The sequence below is a fragment of the Chiloscyllium plagiosum genome, chromosome 8 (genome assembly GCF_004010195.1).
Source record: "Chiloscyllium plagiosum isolate BGI_BamShark_2017 chromosome 8, ASM401019v2, whole genome shotgun sequence".
Lineage (NCBI taxonomy): Eukaryota > Metazoa > Chordata > Chondrichthyes > Orectolobiformes > Hemiscylliidae > Chiloscyllium > Chiloscyllium plagiosum.
The window spans coordinates 102731676-102749394 of record NC_057717.1 but is presented as its reverse complement, the minus strand read 5'-3'; the positions used below and the strand labels follow the sequence as shown (position 1 = coordinate 102749394).

The 17719-nt window shown below is 47.4% G+C and overlaps 1 protein-coding gene across 1 annotated transcript in view; it reads right to left on the bottom strand.

Annotated features, from left to right (window-relative positions):
* LOC122552376 (collagen alpha-1(V) chain-like) overlaps positions 1-17719 on the bottom strand; it is a 290918-nt gene that overhangs the window by 143955 nt on the left and 129244 nt on the right. The window contains exons 12-16 of the mRNA XM_043695125.1: positions 14843-14917; positions 9741-9824; positions 7525-7581; positions 5246-5299; positions 3921-3974 (exon numbers count right to left, since the gene is read on the bottom strand). Of these exons, the coding sequence (XP_043551060.1) occupies positions 3921-3974; positions 5246-5299; positions 7525-7581; positions 9741-9824; positions 14843-14917 (324 nt within the window). The remainder of the gene's footprint in view (positions 1-3920; positions 3975-5245; positions 5300-7524; positions 7582-9740; positions 9825-14842; positions 14918-17719) is intronic.

Genomic DNA, 17719 nt, shown 5'->3' with positions numbered 1-17719 from the left:
GGAGGGAGGGGTAGGAGAGGGGAAAGGGGGAAGAGAGAGGAGAAAGGAGAGGTGGGAGGGGCAGGGAAGGGAGAGGGGAAGGAGAGAGCAGGAGGAGGAGAGGAGGAATGGGGGCTCGAGGGACAAGGAAGATTAAGAAAGCTGGAGTCAGAGGTAGGTCTGAGGGGGAGCAGGAGGAGTGTGGAAGTGTTGGAGAGAGAGGGAGTGAAAGGAAAGAAAGACAGAGTATAAGAGAGAGTAGAGAGGAAGGGAAAGAGAGAGAGCTGGCGTGAGGCAGATGGGGAAACTCGCTGAGCGCAGTAAACAGGTGCAATGTGTAACATGCAGGCAGCTGTGACTCCAGGCTCCTTGCTGAATTCCTGATTTCCACGTGTACCACCGTGGGACAGTTCCAGGCGATGTCCAAGCAGCTTTGTACAAGTTCCTTAACGTGTGATCCAAAAACTGCAAGGAGACATCTCAGCCAAGCTGCGGGATTATAGAACAGGAGTTTGGGCTGCTGCCAGGTCATTGCAAACACTCGGCCAAGAACGTCACATGAGATACCATTCAGTGAGCTGCTCCTGAAGCCAACATCAGTCAGACAAGGCCATTGAGTGAACAGAGTCACAACACCCACAGCTTAGGAACCACTTGTTTGCGAGAGTGGGATGGCAGTTTGAATTGTTGATGGTAATGTTTTGCCAGCATCGGGTTTATGTGCATTTTGAATTGTCGATGGTGGGGCAGAGGAAGAGACAGCCTCTCGAGATAAGGGCTGTTGCTGGTGTTCCAGATCCACATGCAGGTTTTAACATCGCTGCAACACACCCTTCTCCATCGCTTCACTGACAAATAACAATCTGGTGTGTTCGCGAAAGGCAACTAGGAGTGTGTGTGTTTGTCTGTGTGTATGTGTGTGTGTGTGTGTGTATATACGTGTGTGTGTGTGAGAGAAAGAGAGAGACTGATACAAATCTACCTCGATGGGACTGCACAACACCAACTTGTGTACAACACAGGAGTAATATGGGGTGGTACGGTGGCTCAGTGTTTGGCACTGCTGCCTCACAGCATCAGAGACCCAAGTTCAATTCCAGCCTCAGGCGACTATCTGTGTGGAGTTTGCACATTTTCCCTGTGTCTGCATGGGTTTGCTCCGGTTTCCTCCCACAGCCCAAAGATGCTTAGGGTGGATTGGCCATGCTAAATTACCAATAGCGCTAAGGGATGTTTAGGCAGGATGCATTGGTTAGGGGATATCTACAGTAATAGGGTAGAGAAATGGGTCTAGGTGGGATACTCTTATGGAGGATTGGTGTGGATTTATTGGGCCAAATGGCCTGTTTCAACATTGTAGGGATTCTCTGAGTGTAGGACCCAAGATCATTCAGCCCATAAGGGGTTTGTCTTACCATTCTGTAAAATTCTCGGCAGCCTGGTTACGTCCTTGGCCTCAGTGCACCCTCGACCCTTTGACTCTCTCCACAGAACGACAGAAGTGGAAGGGTTACAGAAAGAGGCCATTTGGCCTAACGTGCCTGCAGTCTATCAAACATCTACCCAACTCAGCCTGGGATTGAGGCTTGGAAATATATCGCCGTTCCTTCACAGTCGCTGGGTCAAATTCCTGGAATTCCCTCCCTAAGGTCATTGTGGGTCAGGTGGGCCGCAGTGGTTCAAGAAGGCAGCACACCCCCACCTTCTCCAGGGGCAACTAGGGACGGGCAATAAATGCTGGGCCCAGCCAGCGACACCCACATCCCACAAAATGAATACATTTTTAAAATAAACAGCTCTGCCTCTACGGCCGCCTGAGCAAGAAAACTCAGCACTCGATTTGAGAGAATAACTTTGTCCTCAGCTCTGTGTAAACAAGGAAGTCCCCTTCTCCTTAGACTGAGCACCCCACTTGTAGTTTCGCTCTCCAATCCCACCCAGATCTTAGATGTTTCCATCAGATCACCTCTCATTCCTCTGAACCTCAATATCTCTGGTCTTGACCTTTCCTCATAAGATAATCCTTTCATCCTGGAAATAAAAATCTCTCGAAACTGCTTCCAGATTTTTTTTCAGATAAGGGTGTAGCGGAGACACGTCTACACCAATATCTTGACTCTTGACATCTTGACTTGGGCATTCCATTCCAGTTCCAATGAGCAATGGCATTGCGTTTGCTTTTAGAATGACTTTGCTGCATCTGCACACTAACTTCAGGTGATTCATAATGATTCCAAACGCAAATTTCATTTATAAAATGATGTTGGTGACAAATTAGGGTAAGATTCCTTTGAATTTCGAAGGATAAGGGGTGATTGTTTGACATTTTCAAGATGCTAAGGGGAGCAGAGAGAAGCACAGCAAATTGTTTACTGCTTGAGGAGTACGGTTGCCAACTCTCCAGCCATATGGTCTGGCATCTCCAGAAATTAAAGATTAATCTCAACGGAATTTGAGAAGATTTATAGCTCAGGTTGGGGTTTTGGATGTAGGTTTGCTCACTGAGCTAGAAGGTTCACTTCCAGATGTTTTGTTACCCTACTAGATAACATCTTCAGTGGGCCTCAGGCGAAGCAATGCTGAAAATTCCTGCTTTCTATTTATATGTTTGGGTTTCTTTGGGTTGGTGATGTCATTTCCTGTGGTGAAGTCACTTCCTGTTCCTTTTCTCAGGGGGTGGTAAATGGGGTCTAATTCAATGTGTTTGTTGATTTTGTGGCTAGTTCATGTATTCTGGTGGCTAGTTTTCTGCCTGTTGTCCAATGTAGTGTTTGTTACAGTATATGCTAAAGACCCTATACAGACAGCGAGCAAAGCTAATATTATTTGCAAAATACCATGCAAGGACTGTACGAAAGAGCCACAAAAAGACATGACCCACTCTCACTAGTATCCTCACATACAGATGAGGAAGGACACCACTTTGACTGGGACAACACATCCATCCTCAGACAAGACAAACAAAGACACGCACGAGAATTCCTAGAAGCATGGCATTCCAACCGGAACTCTATCAACAAACACATCAAGTTAGACCCCATCTACCACCCAAGAAAAGTAGGGTAATGAAACGTCTGGAAATGAACCTTCCGGCTCAGCAAGCAAACCTACATCCATAATCTCAAAGACCATGTGGTGTGCAACCCTGGAGGGAAAATTCACGGGGTCATTCAAAAGGATTGTTTTCCCCGTCACCTTCTGTCAGCATCACAGAGATTGAAAATGGGGCAAGTAGAAAGTCATTCCGCTCAAAGTCAAGCATCATCCAATTGCGTGATGGGGTCTTTGGCTTTCCGATTGTGGTGGGAGTGCAGGGTGTCACCTGGGTGGAAGCATTGATTGCAAAACTGTGGGGCTAGAGTGGCTAGTCCTGGGATACAGCCTCCAGACACATACTTCATCAGGGTTGGCAACCCTTACTGGGGAGTTTAGGATGGTGGCTCAGATTCTGAAAATTAAGGTCAGACTTCACAGGAGTGCAACTTGGATTCATTTCTACAGCAGGAGAATTTGGACCTCTTTTTCATAAATGGCACATCCATTGGATTTTCACAAACATGACAGTGCTCCCTGATTATTGTGAGACTGTATGATGTATTAGCCATTCAGCCCATTGGATCTTCCAACACCAATGAAATCGTCACTGATATCATAATCTTCAGCTCCACTTTCCTGCCTTTCCCCTGACTGATTAAAAGTCTGTCCATCTCAGCCTTGAATATACTGAACAAGCCACCCTCTGGAGTGGCAAACTCCACATGCTCAAGCATCACTCTGTGGGATGAAGATATTTCTCCCACTTGATTAGATCTTGCATTTCTTGAGGGCAAGTCTTAGCTTGGAGCAGATGGTAAACAGCTGACTATGGGATTACAATGCATTATGCATCCCACTGAATCCTTGGAAATGAGTGCCATTAATTTGACCAAGAATGTCCCTACCCTTCGTCCGGATCTTCCTGTTGGTCCCAGAGGTCCTGGAATGCCTGGAGGTCCCTAGGAAAGAAAGAGAGGTCTGCATTTATATACAACCACAAAGGTAGTCCCCCAAAGGACGAAACAGTCTATACTGAAGTGCAGTCGCTGTTCTAATGTACGAAATGCAAAGAAATTTGTGCACAGCATGATCCCACAATGCGAATTTTGTTTTGTTCCTTGATGATGTCTAATCCAGGAAGTAATTTCTGTCTTTGCTTCCACCTTGAGGGGGAGCAGTAAGGAGGCAGTCAAAGCACATTGCAGAAAAACCATACTGAAATACTAAGGGAAAAAACTCAATCAGATGGGCCACTTCCAACATCTTGACAATAACCAGGGCATTTGTTTGAATGATATGAACTGAGGAATAAATGAGCATTCTCCTGAATCATGGGAAGGGCGATAGCCTAGTGGTATTATTGCTGGACTGTTAATCCAGAGACCCCGGTAATGTTCAAGGGGAGCCAGGTTAAAATCCCACCATGGCAGATGTCAGAATTTAAATTCAATAAAAATCTGGAACTAAGAGTCTAATGATGACTACAAATCCGTTATCAATTGTTGGGAAGTTTGCGAATGACCTTTAAGGAAGGAAACTGTCATCCTCACCTGGTCTGGCCTACATATGACTCCAGACCCACAGCAATGTGGTTGACTCTTAATTGCCCTCTGGGCAATTAGGGATGGGCAATAAATGCTGGCCTAGCCCTTGTTCTGTAAATGAATTTTAAAAATCCTCTTGTTGGATTGAGTGCCTTGAGAGAGCAGATAAGATGGGATCTCATCCAAATGGTCATACCCTCTGACAATGCAGCACTCCCTCAGTGGGTATGACAGTGCTCAAGAGCTTTAACACCACTTGTTAAAGTTTTACTCTTCCTGTCTGCTATTCAAGGCAGTTCTTCGATTTGTTCTTCAGCATCAAAGATGGGCGGTTAGGTGGATTGGCCATGCTAAATTGCCTCGTGGAATCCAGGAGTGTGTAGGCTATATAGGTTAGCTGTGAAAAATGCAGGGTTACAGTGTTGGGTAGAGGGCTGATTCTTTGTGGGATGCTCTTCAGATGTAGACTTAATGGGCTGAATGACTTCTTTCCTCACTGTAGGGATTCAATCTTTCTCAAGATCTCCCCACATCCCACAGTCACTGTGGGAGTAAGGTACCTCTCACTGATCCACAACGTCACTCCACTATGTCCTCCGACACAGCCCTGGGTTGGACCCGCCCCAGTCAGTGGCTCTCACGCACCATGATCAATCACTAAGAACTGTTGGAGGACAAGCATTTACCTGTGGCCCCATCTCACCAGCGTCTCCTTTCTGACCTTCATTACCAGGGAGACCCTGTTGGGGGAGGGAGGGAGAAGTGAAACATTAAAAAGTTTGTCAGCCAATCCTGTTCTTCCCTGAGTACCCTGAAGGTATGCCCCCTCTTCACTGCAACAAGGCACTCAAGGATTACAGGAAATGCACTCATAATCTTCAATAGAAAAAGATTTTAGTGAAAAAAAGGGATGATAAAAAGCCATGTTATAGACTCATACAGCACGGAAACAGACCCTTCGGTCCAACCAGTCCACACCAACCATAATCCCAAACTAAACTAGTCCCACCTGCCTGCTCCTGGCCCATATCCCTCCAAACCTTTCCTATTCATGGACTTATCCAAATGTCCTTTAAATGCTGAAATTGTACTCACATCCACCACTTCCTCTGGACATTCATGCCACACACGGACCACTGTCTGTGTAAAAAATTGCTCCTCGTGGCTTTTTAAAATCTTTCTCCTTTCACCTTAAAAATACACCCACTCGTCTTGAAATCCCCCACCCTAGGGAAAACACCTTTGTCATTCACCTTATCTATACCCGTCATGATTTTATAAACCTCTGTAAAGTCACCCCCCCCAACCTCCTACTTTCCAGGGAAAAAACTCCCAGCCTATCCAGCCTCTCCTTATAACTCAAACCCTCCATCCTGGCATCATCCTGGTAAATATCTTCTGAACCCTCTCCAGCTTAGTAATATCCTGCCTTTAACTCCCTCCCTGCCTTTCATTGATGACCTCTGACCAACAAAAAGAAGGAAGTAGTTCCAGTCTTCATTTCCATCTCAGGCATAGAAAGAGTCCGTAAGGAATGGTAAAGTTGCTATAGCCTTTCCAGACCAAGGGGCTGCTCCCTCATGAGACAGAGGGAGGTGGCTGGTAGGGGTTAACCTGAGGGTCATCATGCCTCGGGCGAGGGGAGAGGTTGAGAAGGAGAGTCCTTCATGGTAACCTCAGCTGGTGTGGGATTTGAACCCACACAGTTACCGTCACTCTGTAAACCAGCCATCCAGCCAACTGAGTCTCGACCCTCTGGAGGGGAGCGGGCAAGCAGTAAGGGTTGGGTCGAAGGGTATGGGAGAAAAACAGACCGAAACGTGAAAAAACTCCCAACTTCAGACTTGAGCCAAAACAGCTGCTACTGACCTTGGAGTCGCTTGTGTGTTGTCCCTCTTTGCTGCTGACTAACACTCCCTAAACCTTTACATTTCTAGACAAGACACCATCTCTCCATGTTAAACGTGATAAGGCTAGTTCCATTGAGGTCCCCACATGAGGGCAGGGGACTCATTGGCATGTATCCTCCTGCACCCCAAGTACTAACCAGAACCTTCGCTCACCCCTCTTCTTCCGACGTTTTGGGAAACGTGGAACATCGAATTACGGAAGGTGATGGCCTAGTGGTATTATCACTAGACTGTTAATCCAGGTTATGTTCTGGGGACCCGGGTTCGAATCCCGCTGTGGTAGATGGTGGAATTTGAATTCAATTTTTAAAAATGCCAAATTAAAAGTTTAATGATGACCGTGAATCGATTGTCAGAAAAACCCATCTGGTTCACTAATTTCCTTGAAGGAGGAAAACTGTCATCCTTACCCGGTCTGGCCTATATGTGACTCCAGACCCACAGCAATGTGGTCGACTCTTAACTGCCTTCTGGGGCAATTAGGGACGGGTAATAAATGCTGGCCCACCCACTGATGCCTGCATTGCATGAATGCATAAGTTTCAAAAAAAGATTCATCCCATGTTAGTCACCACATTATTATACCAGCGGCAGCTTGGAGACTCCAATCTGTGGATGGATTTGGGGTTTCAGTGGGAGTAATGGGGCCACACTGACCCTTAGCCAGTCACTTCAGTGACCATCAGCAAGTGGCTGGACGCATAGTCAAAGAAGGGAGGAAGCCAATCAATGACGCTTCCCCCACCAGCCATCCAAATGTCTGGTACTCAAATCCCATACGACCTTTACAACCCTGTGGGGCTCTGCTTGACCTCAAACACAGCAGATCGCACCCCACCCACCACACCCAGGCGAGAAAGTGATGGGGGGCTGGGCGAGGTTGGGTCAGTAGATAAAGTATCAAGAAAACCCAAACACATTGAGTCGAACCAACCAGTTGGTCAACAGCATCTCCCAACCCAAAAGCCCAGTTGAAACAATGTCATGAGAGAGGACCCTCCCCCCACTGTGTTAGCGCTGGAACTGCCTTTGCCCTGATCGGATCTCACACTCACCATCGGGCCAGATCTGCCTGTCAGTCCTATCGAACCGGGTGGGCCCTTCATCGCAAGCTAGGAAGCAAAACACAAGGGACAGTGTTAATTCCAAGCAGGCCGCTCCATGAAACCCAAGGGGGAGGGGATAGCCCGTGGGCAGAGTTTCCAGGGTTATAGGAAAGTCCGATAGGTTAGCTGTAGATAGCCCCATTTGTGAAGGAGCCACGCATCAGGAGCAGAAGGTGGGCGCTAACCAACCCGCAGTAATCTCGTTAGCCGACGAGAACCACATTCCCACCACGTTCCGAAACAATTCGTTTGAAATTAATCATGTGGACGCATTGAAGGGGAAGTTGGGTAAACACGAGGGGCACAGCTAATGAGTTATAGTGCTGCAGGCTGAGAGCATTAACACCAGTATAGACTAGATGGGCCAAACAGCCCATTTCTGGGAAAGGTTTCTCCATGACGTTTAAGGCGTGAGAAACATGCTTGATACCTGTTTCGAACATTACAGCACAGTACAGGCCCTTTGGCCCTCAATGTTGCGCCGATCTGTGAAACCAATTTGAAGTCCGTCTATCCTACACTATTCCATTTTCATCCATATGTTTATCCAATGACCATTTAAATGCTCTTAAAGTTGGCGAGTCTACTACTGTTACAGACAGTGCATTCCACACCCCTACTACTCTCTGAGTAAAGAAACTACCTCTGACTTCTGTCCCATATCTATCACCCCTCAATTTAAAGCTATGTCCCTTCATGCCAGTCATCACCATTCGAAGGAAATGGCTCTCCCAGTCCACCCAATCTCACCCTCTGATTATCTTATCTGTCTCAATTAAGTCACCTCTCAGCATTCTCCACTCTAGCGAAAACAGCCTCAAGTCCCTCAACCATTCCTCGTAAGACTTCCCCTCCATACCAGACAACATCTAAGCAAATCTCCTCTGGATTCTTTCCAATGCTTCTACATTTTCCTACAATGCCGTGACCAGAACCGTATGCAACTACACCACAGCGGTGACCAGGACTGCTGCAAGTGCAGCCACACCAGAGTGCTGTACAGCTGCAGCATGACCTCATGGCTCCAAAACTCGATCCCTCTACTAATAAAAGCTAACACACCATATAACTACTTTACAGCCCTATCAACCTGGTGACAACTTTCAGGGATCTAAGTACGTGGACACCGGGATCTCTCTGCTCATCTACACTTCCAAGAATCTTACCATTAGCCCATATTCTGCATTCCTGTTACTCCTTCCAAAGTGAATCACCTCACACTTTTCTACATTAAACTCCATTTGCCACCTCTCAGCCCAGCTCTGCAGCTTATCTATGTCCCTCTGTAACCTACAACATCCTTCGGCATTATCCACAACTCTACCGACCTTAGTGTCATTTGCAAATTTACTAACCCATCTTTCTACACCTTCATCCAGGTCACTTATAAAAATGACAAACAGCAGTGGACCCAAAACAGATCCTTGCGGTACAACACGAGTAACTGAACTCCACGATGAACATTTCCCTTCAACCACGACCCTCTGTCTTCTTTCAGCTAGCCAACTTCTGATCCAAATCGCGAAATCACCCTCAATCCCATGCCTCCGTATTTTGTGTAGTAGACTATCGTGGGGAACCTTATCAAACGACTTACTGAAATCCATATACCCTCATCCATGTGTTTGGTCACCTTCTCGAAGAACTCAATAAGTTTGGTGAGGCACAATCTACCCTTCACAAAACCATGTTGACTATCCCTCACCAACTGATTCCTTTCGAGATGATTATAAAACCTATCTCACAACTTTTTTCCAACACTTTACCCACAACCAAAATAATGAAGTTTGGTACTCCGTTTAAATTTCTTGACCTCAGCTTGAGGATGTTATTATGGAATTGAGTGAATTCCCTGGATCTGAGTATTGTTCATTGGAATATTATGAGCAGTAGGCCATTCAGCCCCTTGAAACTGTCCCAAAAGTCAACTGGACCTGAAATGATTGTGTCTGGGTTCTGTATATCCACGTCAAGATTAGATTAGATTCGATTACTTACAGTGTGGAAACAGGCTCTTTGGCCCAACAAGTCCACACCGACACTATGAAGAGCAACCCAATATCAAATCAATATTCTTTCAAATATTTTCTTATAGAACTCCTTCAGAGCTAAAGCTGGAGGGCTTGGTGAAGCTTGAGCTCAGAGACTGGCAGGTAATCGCTTACCCTTGCTTGTTGAAGGATGGACTGTGCCTGATATTCCTGGGGTGAAACAACTGGTCCCTTCACACCATCGCCTCCAAACTGGAACTGCAAATTAGATAGACAAAGCTGAAATCAAGAGCCCATGTGATTGATCCAATTCTGTAGTCTCAGCCAAACCCATTCGACTGGCTGAAAGCTGCAGGGTCAGCCACTTCTGCTGGCCAGTTCCTGTTCACGCGCACTCGCTTTTTACCAGGCTATTCCATTGGATGTTCTCCCCCACCTTTCAGTGTAGCATTCTCTCCAATATCTTGCACTCTCCACATAACCTGCCACTGTATACCCATATAACCTGGAATTCTGACATCCTTTATGTTCTGCATATATCATCCTCGTCTGATATTTGTTACTTCTCGTGTACCTCGTTATTCAGACACCCACCAACACTGCTGAAGCTCCCTCCCCAGGACCTGTTACTCTGTGTACCTCTCTCTCCCCGCTATGTTATTCTGTGTAACTCTCTCCCCAGTACCTGTTGCCCTGTGTAATGCTCTCCACAGTATCTGTTACCCTGTGTAGCTCTCTCCCCGGTACCTGTTACCCTGTGTAACTCTCTCCCCAGTACCTGTTACCCTGTGCAGCTCTCTCTCCAGTACCTGTTATCCTGTGTAACTCTCCACAGTATCTGTTACCCTGTGTAACTCTCTCCCCAGTATGTTATTCTGTGTAGCTCTCCCCCCCAGTACCTGTTATCCTGTGTAGCTCTCTCCCCAGTACCTGTTACCCTGTGTAGCTCCCTCCCCGGTACCTGTTACCCTGTGTAGCTCTGTAGCCAGCACCTGTTACTCTGTAGCTCTCTCCCCGGTACCTGTTACTCTGTAGCTCTCACCACAGTATCTGTTACCCTGTGTAGCTCTCTCCCCGGTACCTGTTACCCTGTGTAACTCTCTCACCAGTACCTGTTACCCTGTGTAGCTCTCTCCCCGGTACTTGTAACCCTGTGTAACCCTCTCCCCAGTACCTATTACCCTCTGTAACTCTCTCCCCAGTACCTGTTACCCTGTGTAACTCTCTCCCCAGTACCTGTTACTCTGTGTAGCTCTCTCCCCAGTACCTGTTACTCTGTGTAACTCTCTCCCGATACGTTATTCTGTGTAGCTCTCGCCCCAGTACCTGTTACCCTGTGTAGCTCTCACCACAGTGTCTGTTACCCTGTGTAGCTCTCTCCCCGGTACCTGTTACCCTGTGTAACTCTCTCCGCAGTACCTGTTGCCCTGTGTAGCTCTGTAGCCAGTATCTGTTACCTTTGTAACTCTCTCCCCAGTGCCTGTTGCCCTGTGTAACTCTCTCCCCAGTGCCTGTTACCTTGCCCTGTGTAACTCTCTCCCCAGTGCCTGTTACCCTGTGTAACTCTCTCCTGTGTAACTCACTCCCCAGTACATGTTACCCTGTGTAACTCGCTCCCCAATACGTTGTTCTGTGTAACTCTCTCCACAGTACCTGTTATCCTGTGTAGCTCTCTCCCCAGTACCTGTTACCCTGTGTAACCTCTCTCCACAGTACCTGTTATCCTGTGTAGCTCTCTCCCCAGTACCTGTTGCCCTGTGTAACTCTCTCCACAGTATCTGTTGCCCTGTGTAACTCTCTCCCCAGTACCTGTCACCCTGTGTAGCTCTGTAGCCAATACCTGTTACCCTGTGTAACTCTCTCCCCAGTGCCTGTTACCCTGTGTAACTCACTCCCCAGGACGTTGTTCTGTGTAACTCTCTCCACAGTATCTGTTACCCTGTGTAACTCTCTCCCCAGTACCTGTCACCCTGTGTAGCTCTGTAGCCAATACCTGTTACCCTGTGTAACTCTCTCCACAGTATCTGCTACCCTGTAGCTCTCACCACAGTATCTATTACCCTGTGTAGCTCTCTCCCCGATACCTGTTACCCTGTGTAGCTCACTCCCCGGTACCTGTTACCCTGTGTAACTCTCTCCCCGATACCTGTTACCCTGTGTAGCTCACTCCCCGGTACCTGTTACCCTGTGTAACTCTCTCCCCGGTACCTGTTGCCCTGTGTAACTCTCTCCACAGTATCTGTTACCCTGTGTAGCTCTGTAGCCAGTACCTGTTACTCTGTGTAGCTCTCTCCCCGGTACCTGTTGCCCTGTGTAACTCTCTCACCAGTACCTGTTACCCTGTGTAACTCTCTCACCAGTACCTGTTGCCCTGTGTAACTCTCTCCCCAGTATCTGTTACCCTGTGTAACTCACCCCCCAGTACGTGTTACCCTGTGTAACTCTCTCCCCAGTACCTGTGTAACTCTCTCCCCAGTACGTTATTCTGTGTAGCTCTCTCCCCATTACCTGTTGCCCTATGTAGCTCTGTAGCCAGTACCTGTTACCCTGTGTAACTCTCTCCCCAGTACCTGTTACCCTGTGTAGCTCTCTCCCCAGTACCTGTTACCCTGTGTAGCTCTCTCCACAGTATCTGTTACCCTGTGTAGCTCTCTCCCCAGTACCTGTTACCCTGTGTAGCTCTCTCCCCAGTACCTGTTACCCTGTGTAGCTCTCTCTCCAGTACCTGTTACCCTGTGTAGCTTTCTCCCCAGTACCTGTTACCCTGTGTAACCTCTCTCCCCAGTACATTATTCTGTGTAACTCTCTCCCCAGTACCTGTTGCCCTATGTAGCTCTCTCCCCAGTATCTGTTACCCTGTGTAACCTCTCTCCCCAGTACATTATTCTGTGTATCTCTCTCCCCAGTACCTGTTACCCTGTGTAACCTCTCTCCCCAATACATTATTCTGTGTATCTCTCTCTCCAGTACCTGTTACCCTGTGTAACCTCTCTCCCCAGTACATTATTCTGTGTAGCTCTCTCTCCAGTACCTGTTGCCCTATGTAGCTCTCTCCCCAGTATCTGTTACCCTGTGTAACCTCTCTCCCCAATACATTATTCTGTGTATCTCTCTCTCCAGTATCTGTTAGTCTGTGTGGCTAGTCAGTTCTGAGGATGGCTCATTGAACCCGAAACGTTAACGCTGATTTCTTGCCAGCTGATGCTGCCAGACCTGCTGAGCCATTTCTCTTTTTGTTTCTGATTTACACCATCCACAGTTCTTTCTCCAACGTAATACTCCCTTGTTAACATTGCAACATCTCCCTTTTCCTAAGGTATAATAATTCCTTTACTTCAAGTAAAATATCTTCCTTAATTCAGGTGAAATACAGTAACTCTCTTTTTTAAGTTGGAAATACACGGTGTTTTCAAAATAAGAGCCACTCAATCAGGGACACGGGGATATCCAAATCCACACCAATGTGAACAGCTCCCTCCCTCCCCCAGTCCCCTCAAAAACTGGCCCCTGACTGTGTTCTCTTTATCATGCCTCAGCGGACTGGACCCAGTCTCCCACGCTGTCAATCAACTTCAGCTTCAGCAGAGCCAAAAACCAAACACTCTCCCAGTCGAGATTGGTTCGTCAATATCTGCAGCTGATTTCATGATGCTCTTTCAGTTGGAAAGAAGTGTCTGCCCTCCAGCCGGTCATTCCTTTTGAAGTCCGCAGGCAGCATCACGGTGAGCCGTTTAAGCTGGGCAGCTGAGGTTCAATTCTCAGCTGTCCGAAAGCAGTTTCTCACCGTATCTCACCTGGGTTACTTTCCACTCAGTTGCCAGGCACAACATCGGAGCTTGGCACAGGAGGGAAAACACTGATCATTGTCAGACAGGAACAGCTCAGGTCAGTACATTACACACCATCTCAGGACAGTAAGCCGATATAAGAACGATAACTCAGTCACAATAAGGAAATGAAGAAATGTGACCCAGAGGAGGCTATTAAAGTTCCCTTGAGCCTGTACGAGTCTCTCAACCACGTCTTGATCGCCCTTCTCCAACTCCATCCCATCTTCAGTTCTCTTAGGTCGTGGATGGCAATCCTCAATACACTCAGTAACTGAGCGACCCAGAGGTACAAGATTCCAAACATTCACAGCTTTCTGCAGGAGGCCATTTCTCCTCATCACATTCCCGACTTCTTGAGCAGAGACTCCAACACCTCGTGCTAGAATCTCCAGTCAAGGGAGATAGTCTCTCAGCAACAAACAAGGCCACGCTAAGGAAATTCAGCATTGTCCACAAGGACTTTTACCCATTTTTATAGATGAAACGTAGAAAGCGTCCTATCCAGATGCATCTCAGCTTGGTACGGTGAATACTGTTCCAAAAACAACGAGAAACTGCAGAGAGTGGTGAACACAGCCCTGTCCATCACACAAACCAGCCTCCCATCCACTAACTCCACCTACACTCCCCACTGCCTCAGGAAAGCAGCCAACATCATCACAGACCCCTCCCATCCCAGTTACACTCTCTTCCATCAGGCAGAAGATATAAAAGTTTGAAAACATGCACCAACCGATTTAAGAACAGCTTCTTTCCCGCTGTTATCAGACTTGTGTATGGAGCTCTCATACATTAGAGTTGGTCTTTCTCTGTACTTTCTTTGTAGCTGTACTTTTGCTAAAGACCCAGCTAACCACAGGAGGACTTCATCCTTCTTCAGGCCCAGCCTGTTTACCATAAAGTAATCCGGAAAGGGTCTGTCTGTTCCTCACATAACAAAACTGGCAACGCAGTATTCTAGAAGTCCCTCCCTAAAACAGCATTGCGCATGGTTCGCCACGAATTGGACCGCAGCAGTTCAAGAAGGCAGCTCACCACCATCTTCTCAAGGGGAAACTAGGGATGGGCAATAAATGCTGACCCAGCCAGTGATACCCACATCCCATGGATAAAGAAAAGAAAAATTTAAAGGAGATAAAATCTGAAGAGTTGTGGGGTGAGGGCAAGAATGTGGAATAACAGGATGGCTCTTGCTAAGAGTCTTTACTAGTCAAAGGGACAGAATGGCCTCCTGTACAATTCCACAGTCAATTCCATAACATAAAGGGATTCGCAGTCTTCATGCGTCACTAGCTGGGCCCTACATTTCCTCATTGTCCTGGAGGAGGTGATGGTGAGCTGCCTACACGAACTGCTGCAGTCCAGCTCATGCAGTTGCCTGATGCGGTGGCGATCCACAGGTTTTTCAGAGTTAATCCTTCAAATAAATTGTTGAAACAAACTCACCGGCAACATCAGCATGGTCCCAGGAGGGCCCTGTATTCCATCAACTCCGGGGAGACCAGGGCGTCCAGGTGGACCCTGCGTTTGGAGAGAGAGAGAGAGAGAGAAGCAGATATCAGAGAAAGGCATCTATCAGAAGGAGAAGCCATGTTAACGATGAGTAAAGTCAGGTACAGGCATGTTAACAGCACGTGAGCTTATGGCCAGAGGGAAATGGAGCTGATACTATGCTGACATCTTTCACACACTTCATACCTGTCAGGGAGCAAGATTAAAATCTTAGCTTCTCATCAATCGAGGACAGTTCAGCATTCTCTGTGTGTAATAACATTCCTGCTCAGACACCGAGACTGGGTGAGAGCGACAGATTAGTGCCTGCAGGGTTGGAGGGAGATGGCGGCCTGTGGTGACGGCAGGACAGTCAAGGTTCATGAACCAGCTGGTGTAACCTGTCCATCAGAGGAGACCATCTCTGATATTCTCCTGTTCCCTAGATGCTGCCTGACCTGCTGCGCTTTTCCAGCAACACATTTCCATCTCTGATCTCCAGCATCTGCAGACCTCACTTTCTCATCAGAGGAGACCATCCACCAGGCTACAGCTCATGGCATTGAGCGGGGCAAATAAGGGTAATCAATCCAGGGGGCAGAACAGTGGGCACTCAAGAATGGCAGGCACTAGAGAACAACGGGCACTTGAGAATGGTGGGCACTCAGGAACAGCAGGTACTCAAGAACGGCGGGCACTCGAGAATGTCGGGCACTCGAGAACGGCAGGTACTTGAGAACAGTGGGCATTCGAGAACAGCAGATACTCGAGAACGGCAGGTACTCGAGAATGGTAGGCATTCGAGAACAGCAGGTACTCGAGAACAGCAGGTACTCAAGAACAACAGGTACTCGAGAACGGCGGGTATTTGAGAATGGCAAGCACTCAAGAACGGCGGGTATTCATGATTGGCAGATACTTAAGAACGATGGGGATTTGAAAATGTCAGGTACTTGAGAATGGCGGGTACTCGAGAACGGCAGAGATTCAGGAATGGCATGCACTTGGGAAAGCGGGCACTTCAGAATGACCAGTAGTTAGGAATAGTGGGCACTCAAGAATGGCGGCACTCGGGAACAGCAGGTACTCGAGAATGGCGGGTATTCGATAATGGCAGGAACTCAAGGTTGGTGGCTATGTAAGAACAGTGGGTGCTCGAGAATAACAGGCTTAAGTGGGAGATACTTCTCCTCAGCAGGGAGGAGACACAAACACTCCCCGGAATGGGTCAGCTGGACAACACAAGATCAGAGCCAACTCCACGGGAAATGAACTAACATCAGAAGGTCAGACACTGATGGACAGTGTGAAAATACCACAGGGTCAGGATATGATAGCACAGGGCCAGGAGCTGATGGACAGTGTGTAAATACCACAGGGTCTGGAGCTGATGGACAGTGTGTAAATACCACAGGGTCTGGAGCTGATGGACAGTGTGTAAATACCACAGGGTCAGGAAGTGATAGACAGTGTGTAAATACCACAGGGCCAGGAGCTGATGGACAGTGTGTAAATACCACAGGGTCAGGATGTGATAGACAGTGTATAAGTGCCACAGGGTCAGGAAGTGATAGACAGTGTGTAAATACCACAGGGCCAGGAGCTGATGGATAGTGTGTAAATACCACAGGGTCAGGAGCCGATGGACAGTGTGTAAATACCACAAGGTCAGGAGCTGATGGACAGCGTATAAATACCATAGGGTCAGGATGTGATAGACAGTGTGTAAATACCACAGGGTCAGTGTGTGATAGACAGTGTGTAAATACCACAGGGTCAGGAGCTTATAGACAGTGTGTAAATACCACAGGGTCAGGAGCTGATAGACTGTGTGGAAATACCACAGGGTCAGGACTTGATAGACAGTGTGTAAATACCACAAGGTCAGGATGTGATAGACAGTGTGTAAATACCACAGGGTCAGGAGCTTATAGACAGTGTGTAAATACCACAGTGTCAGGAGCTGATAGACAGTGTGTAAATACCACAGGGTCAGGAGCTGATAGACAGTGTGTAAATACCACAGTGTCAGGATGTGTTAGACAGTGTGTAAATAGCACAGGGTCAGGAGCTGATGGACAGTGTGTAAATACACAGGGTCAAGATGTGATAGACAGTGTGTAAATACCACAAGGTCAGGATGTGATAGAAAGTGTGGAAATACCACAGTGTCAGGAGTTGATAGACAGTGTGTAAATACCACAGGGTCAGGATGTGAGAGACTGTGTAAATACCACAGGGTCAGGAGCTGATAGGCAGTTTGTAAATACCACAGGGTCAGGAGCTGATAGACAGTGTGTAAATACCACAGGGTCTGGAGCTGATGGACAGTGTGTAAATACCACAGGGTCAGGATGTGATAGACAGTGTGTAAATACCACAGGGTCAGGATGTGACAGACAGTGTGTACATACCACAGGGTCAGGATGTGATAGACTGTGTGTAAATACGGCAGGGTCAGGAGCTGATAGGCAGTGTGTAAATACCACAGGGTCAGGATATGATAGACAGTGTATAAGTGCCACAGGGTCAGGAGCTGATAGACAGTGTGTAAATACCACAGGGTCGGGAGCTGGTGTGTAAATACCACAGTGTCAGGATGTGTTAGACAGTGTGTAAATAGCACAGGGTCAGGAGTTGATAGACAGTGTGTAAATACCACAGGGTCAGGATGTGTTAGACAGTGTGTAAATACCACAGGGTCAGGAGTTGATAGACAGTGTGTAAATACCACAGGGTCAGGATGTGTTAGACAGTGTGTAAATAGCACAGGGTCAGGAGCTGATGGACAGTGTGTAAATACCACAGGGTCAAGATGTGATAGACAGTGTG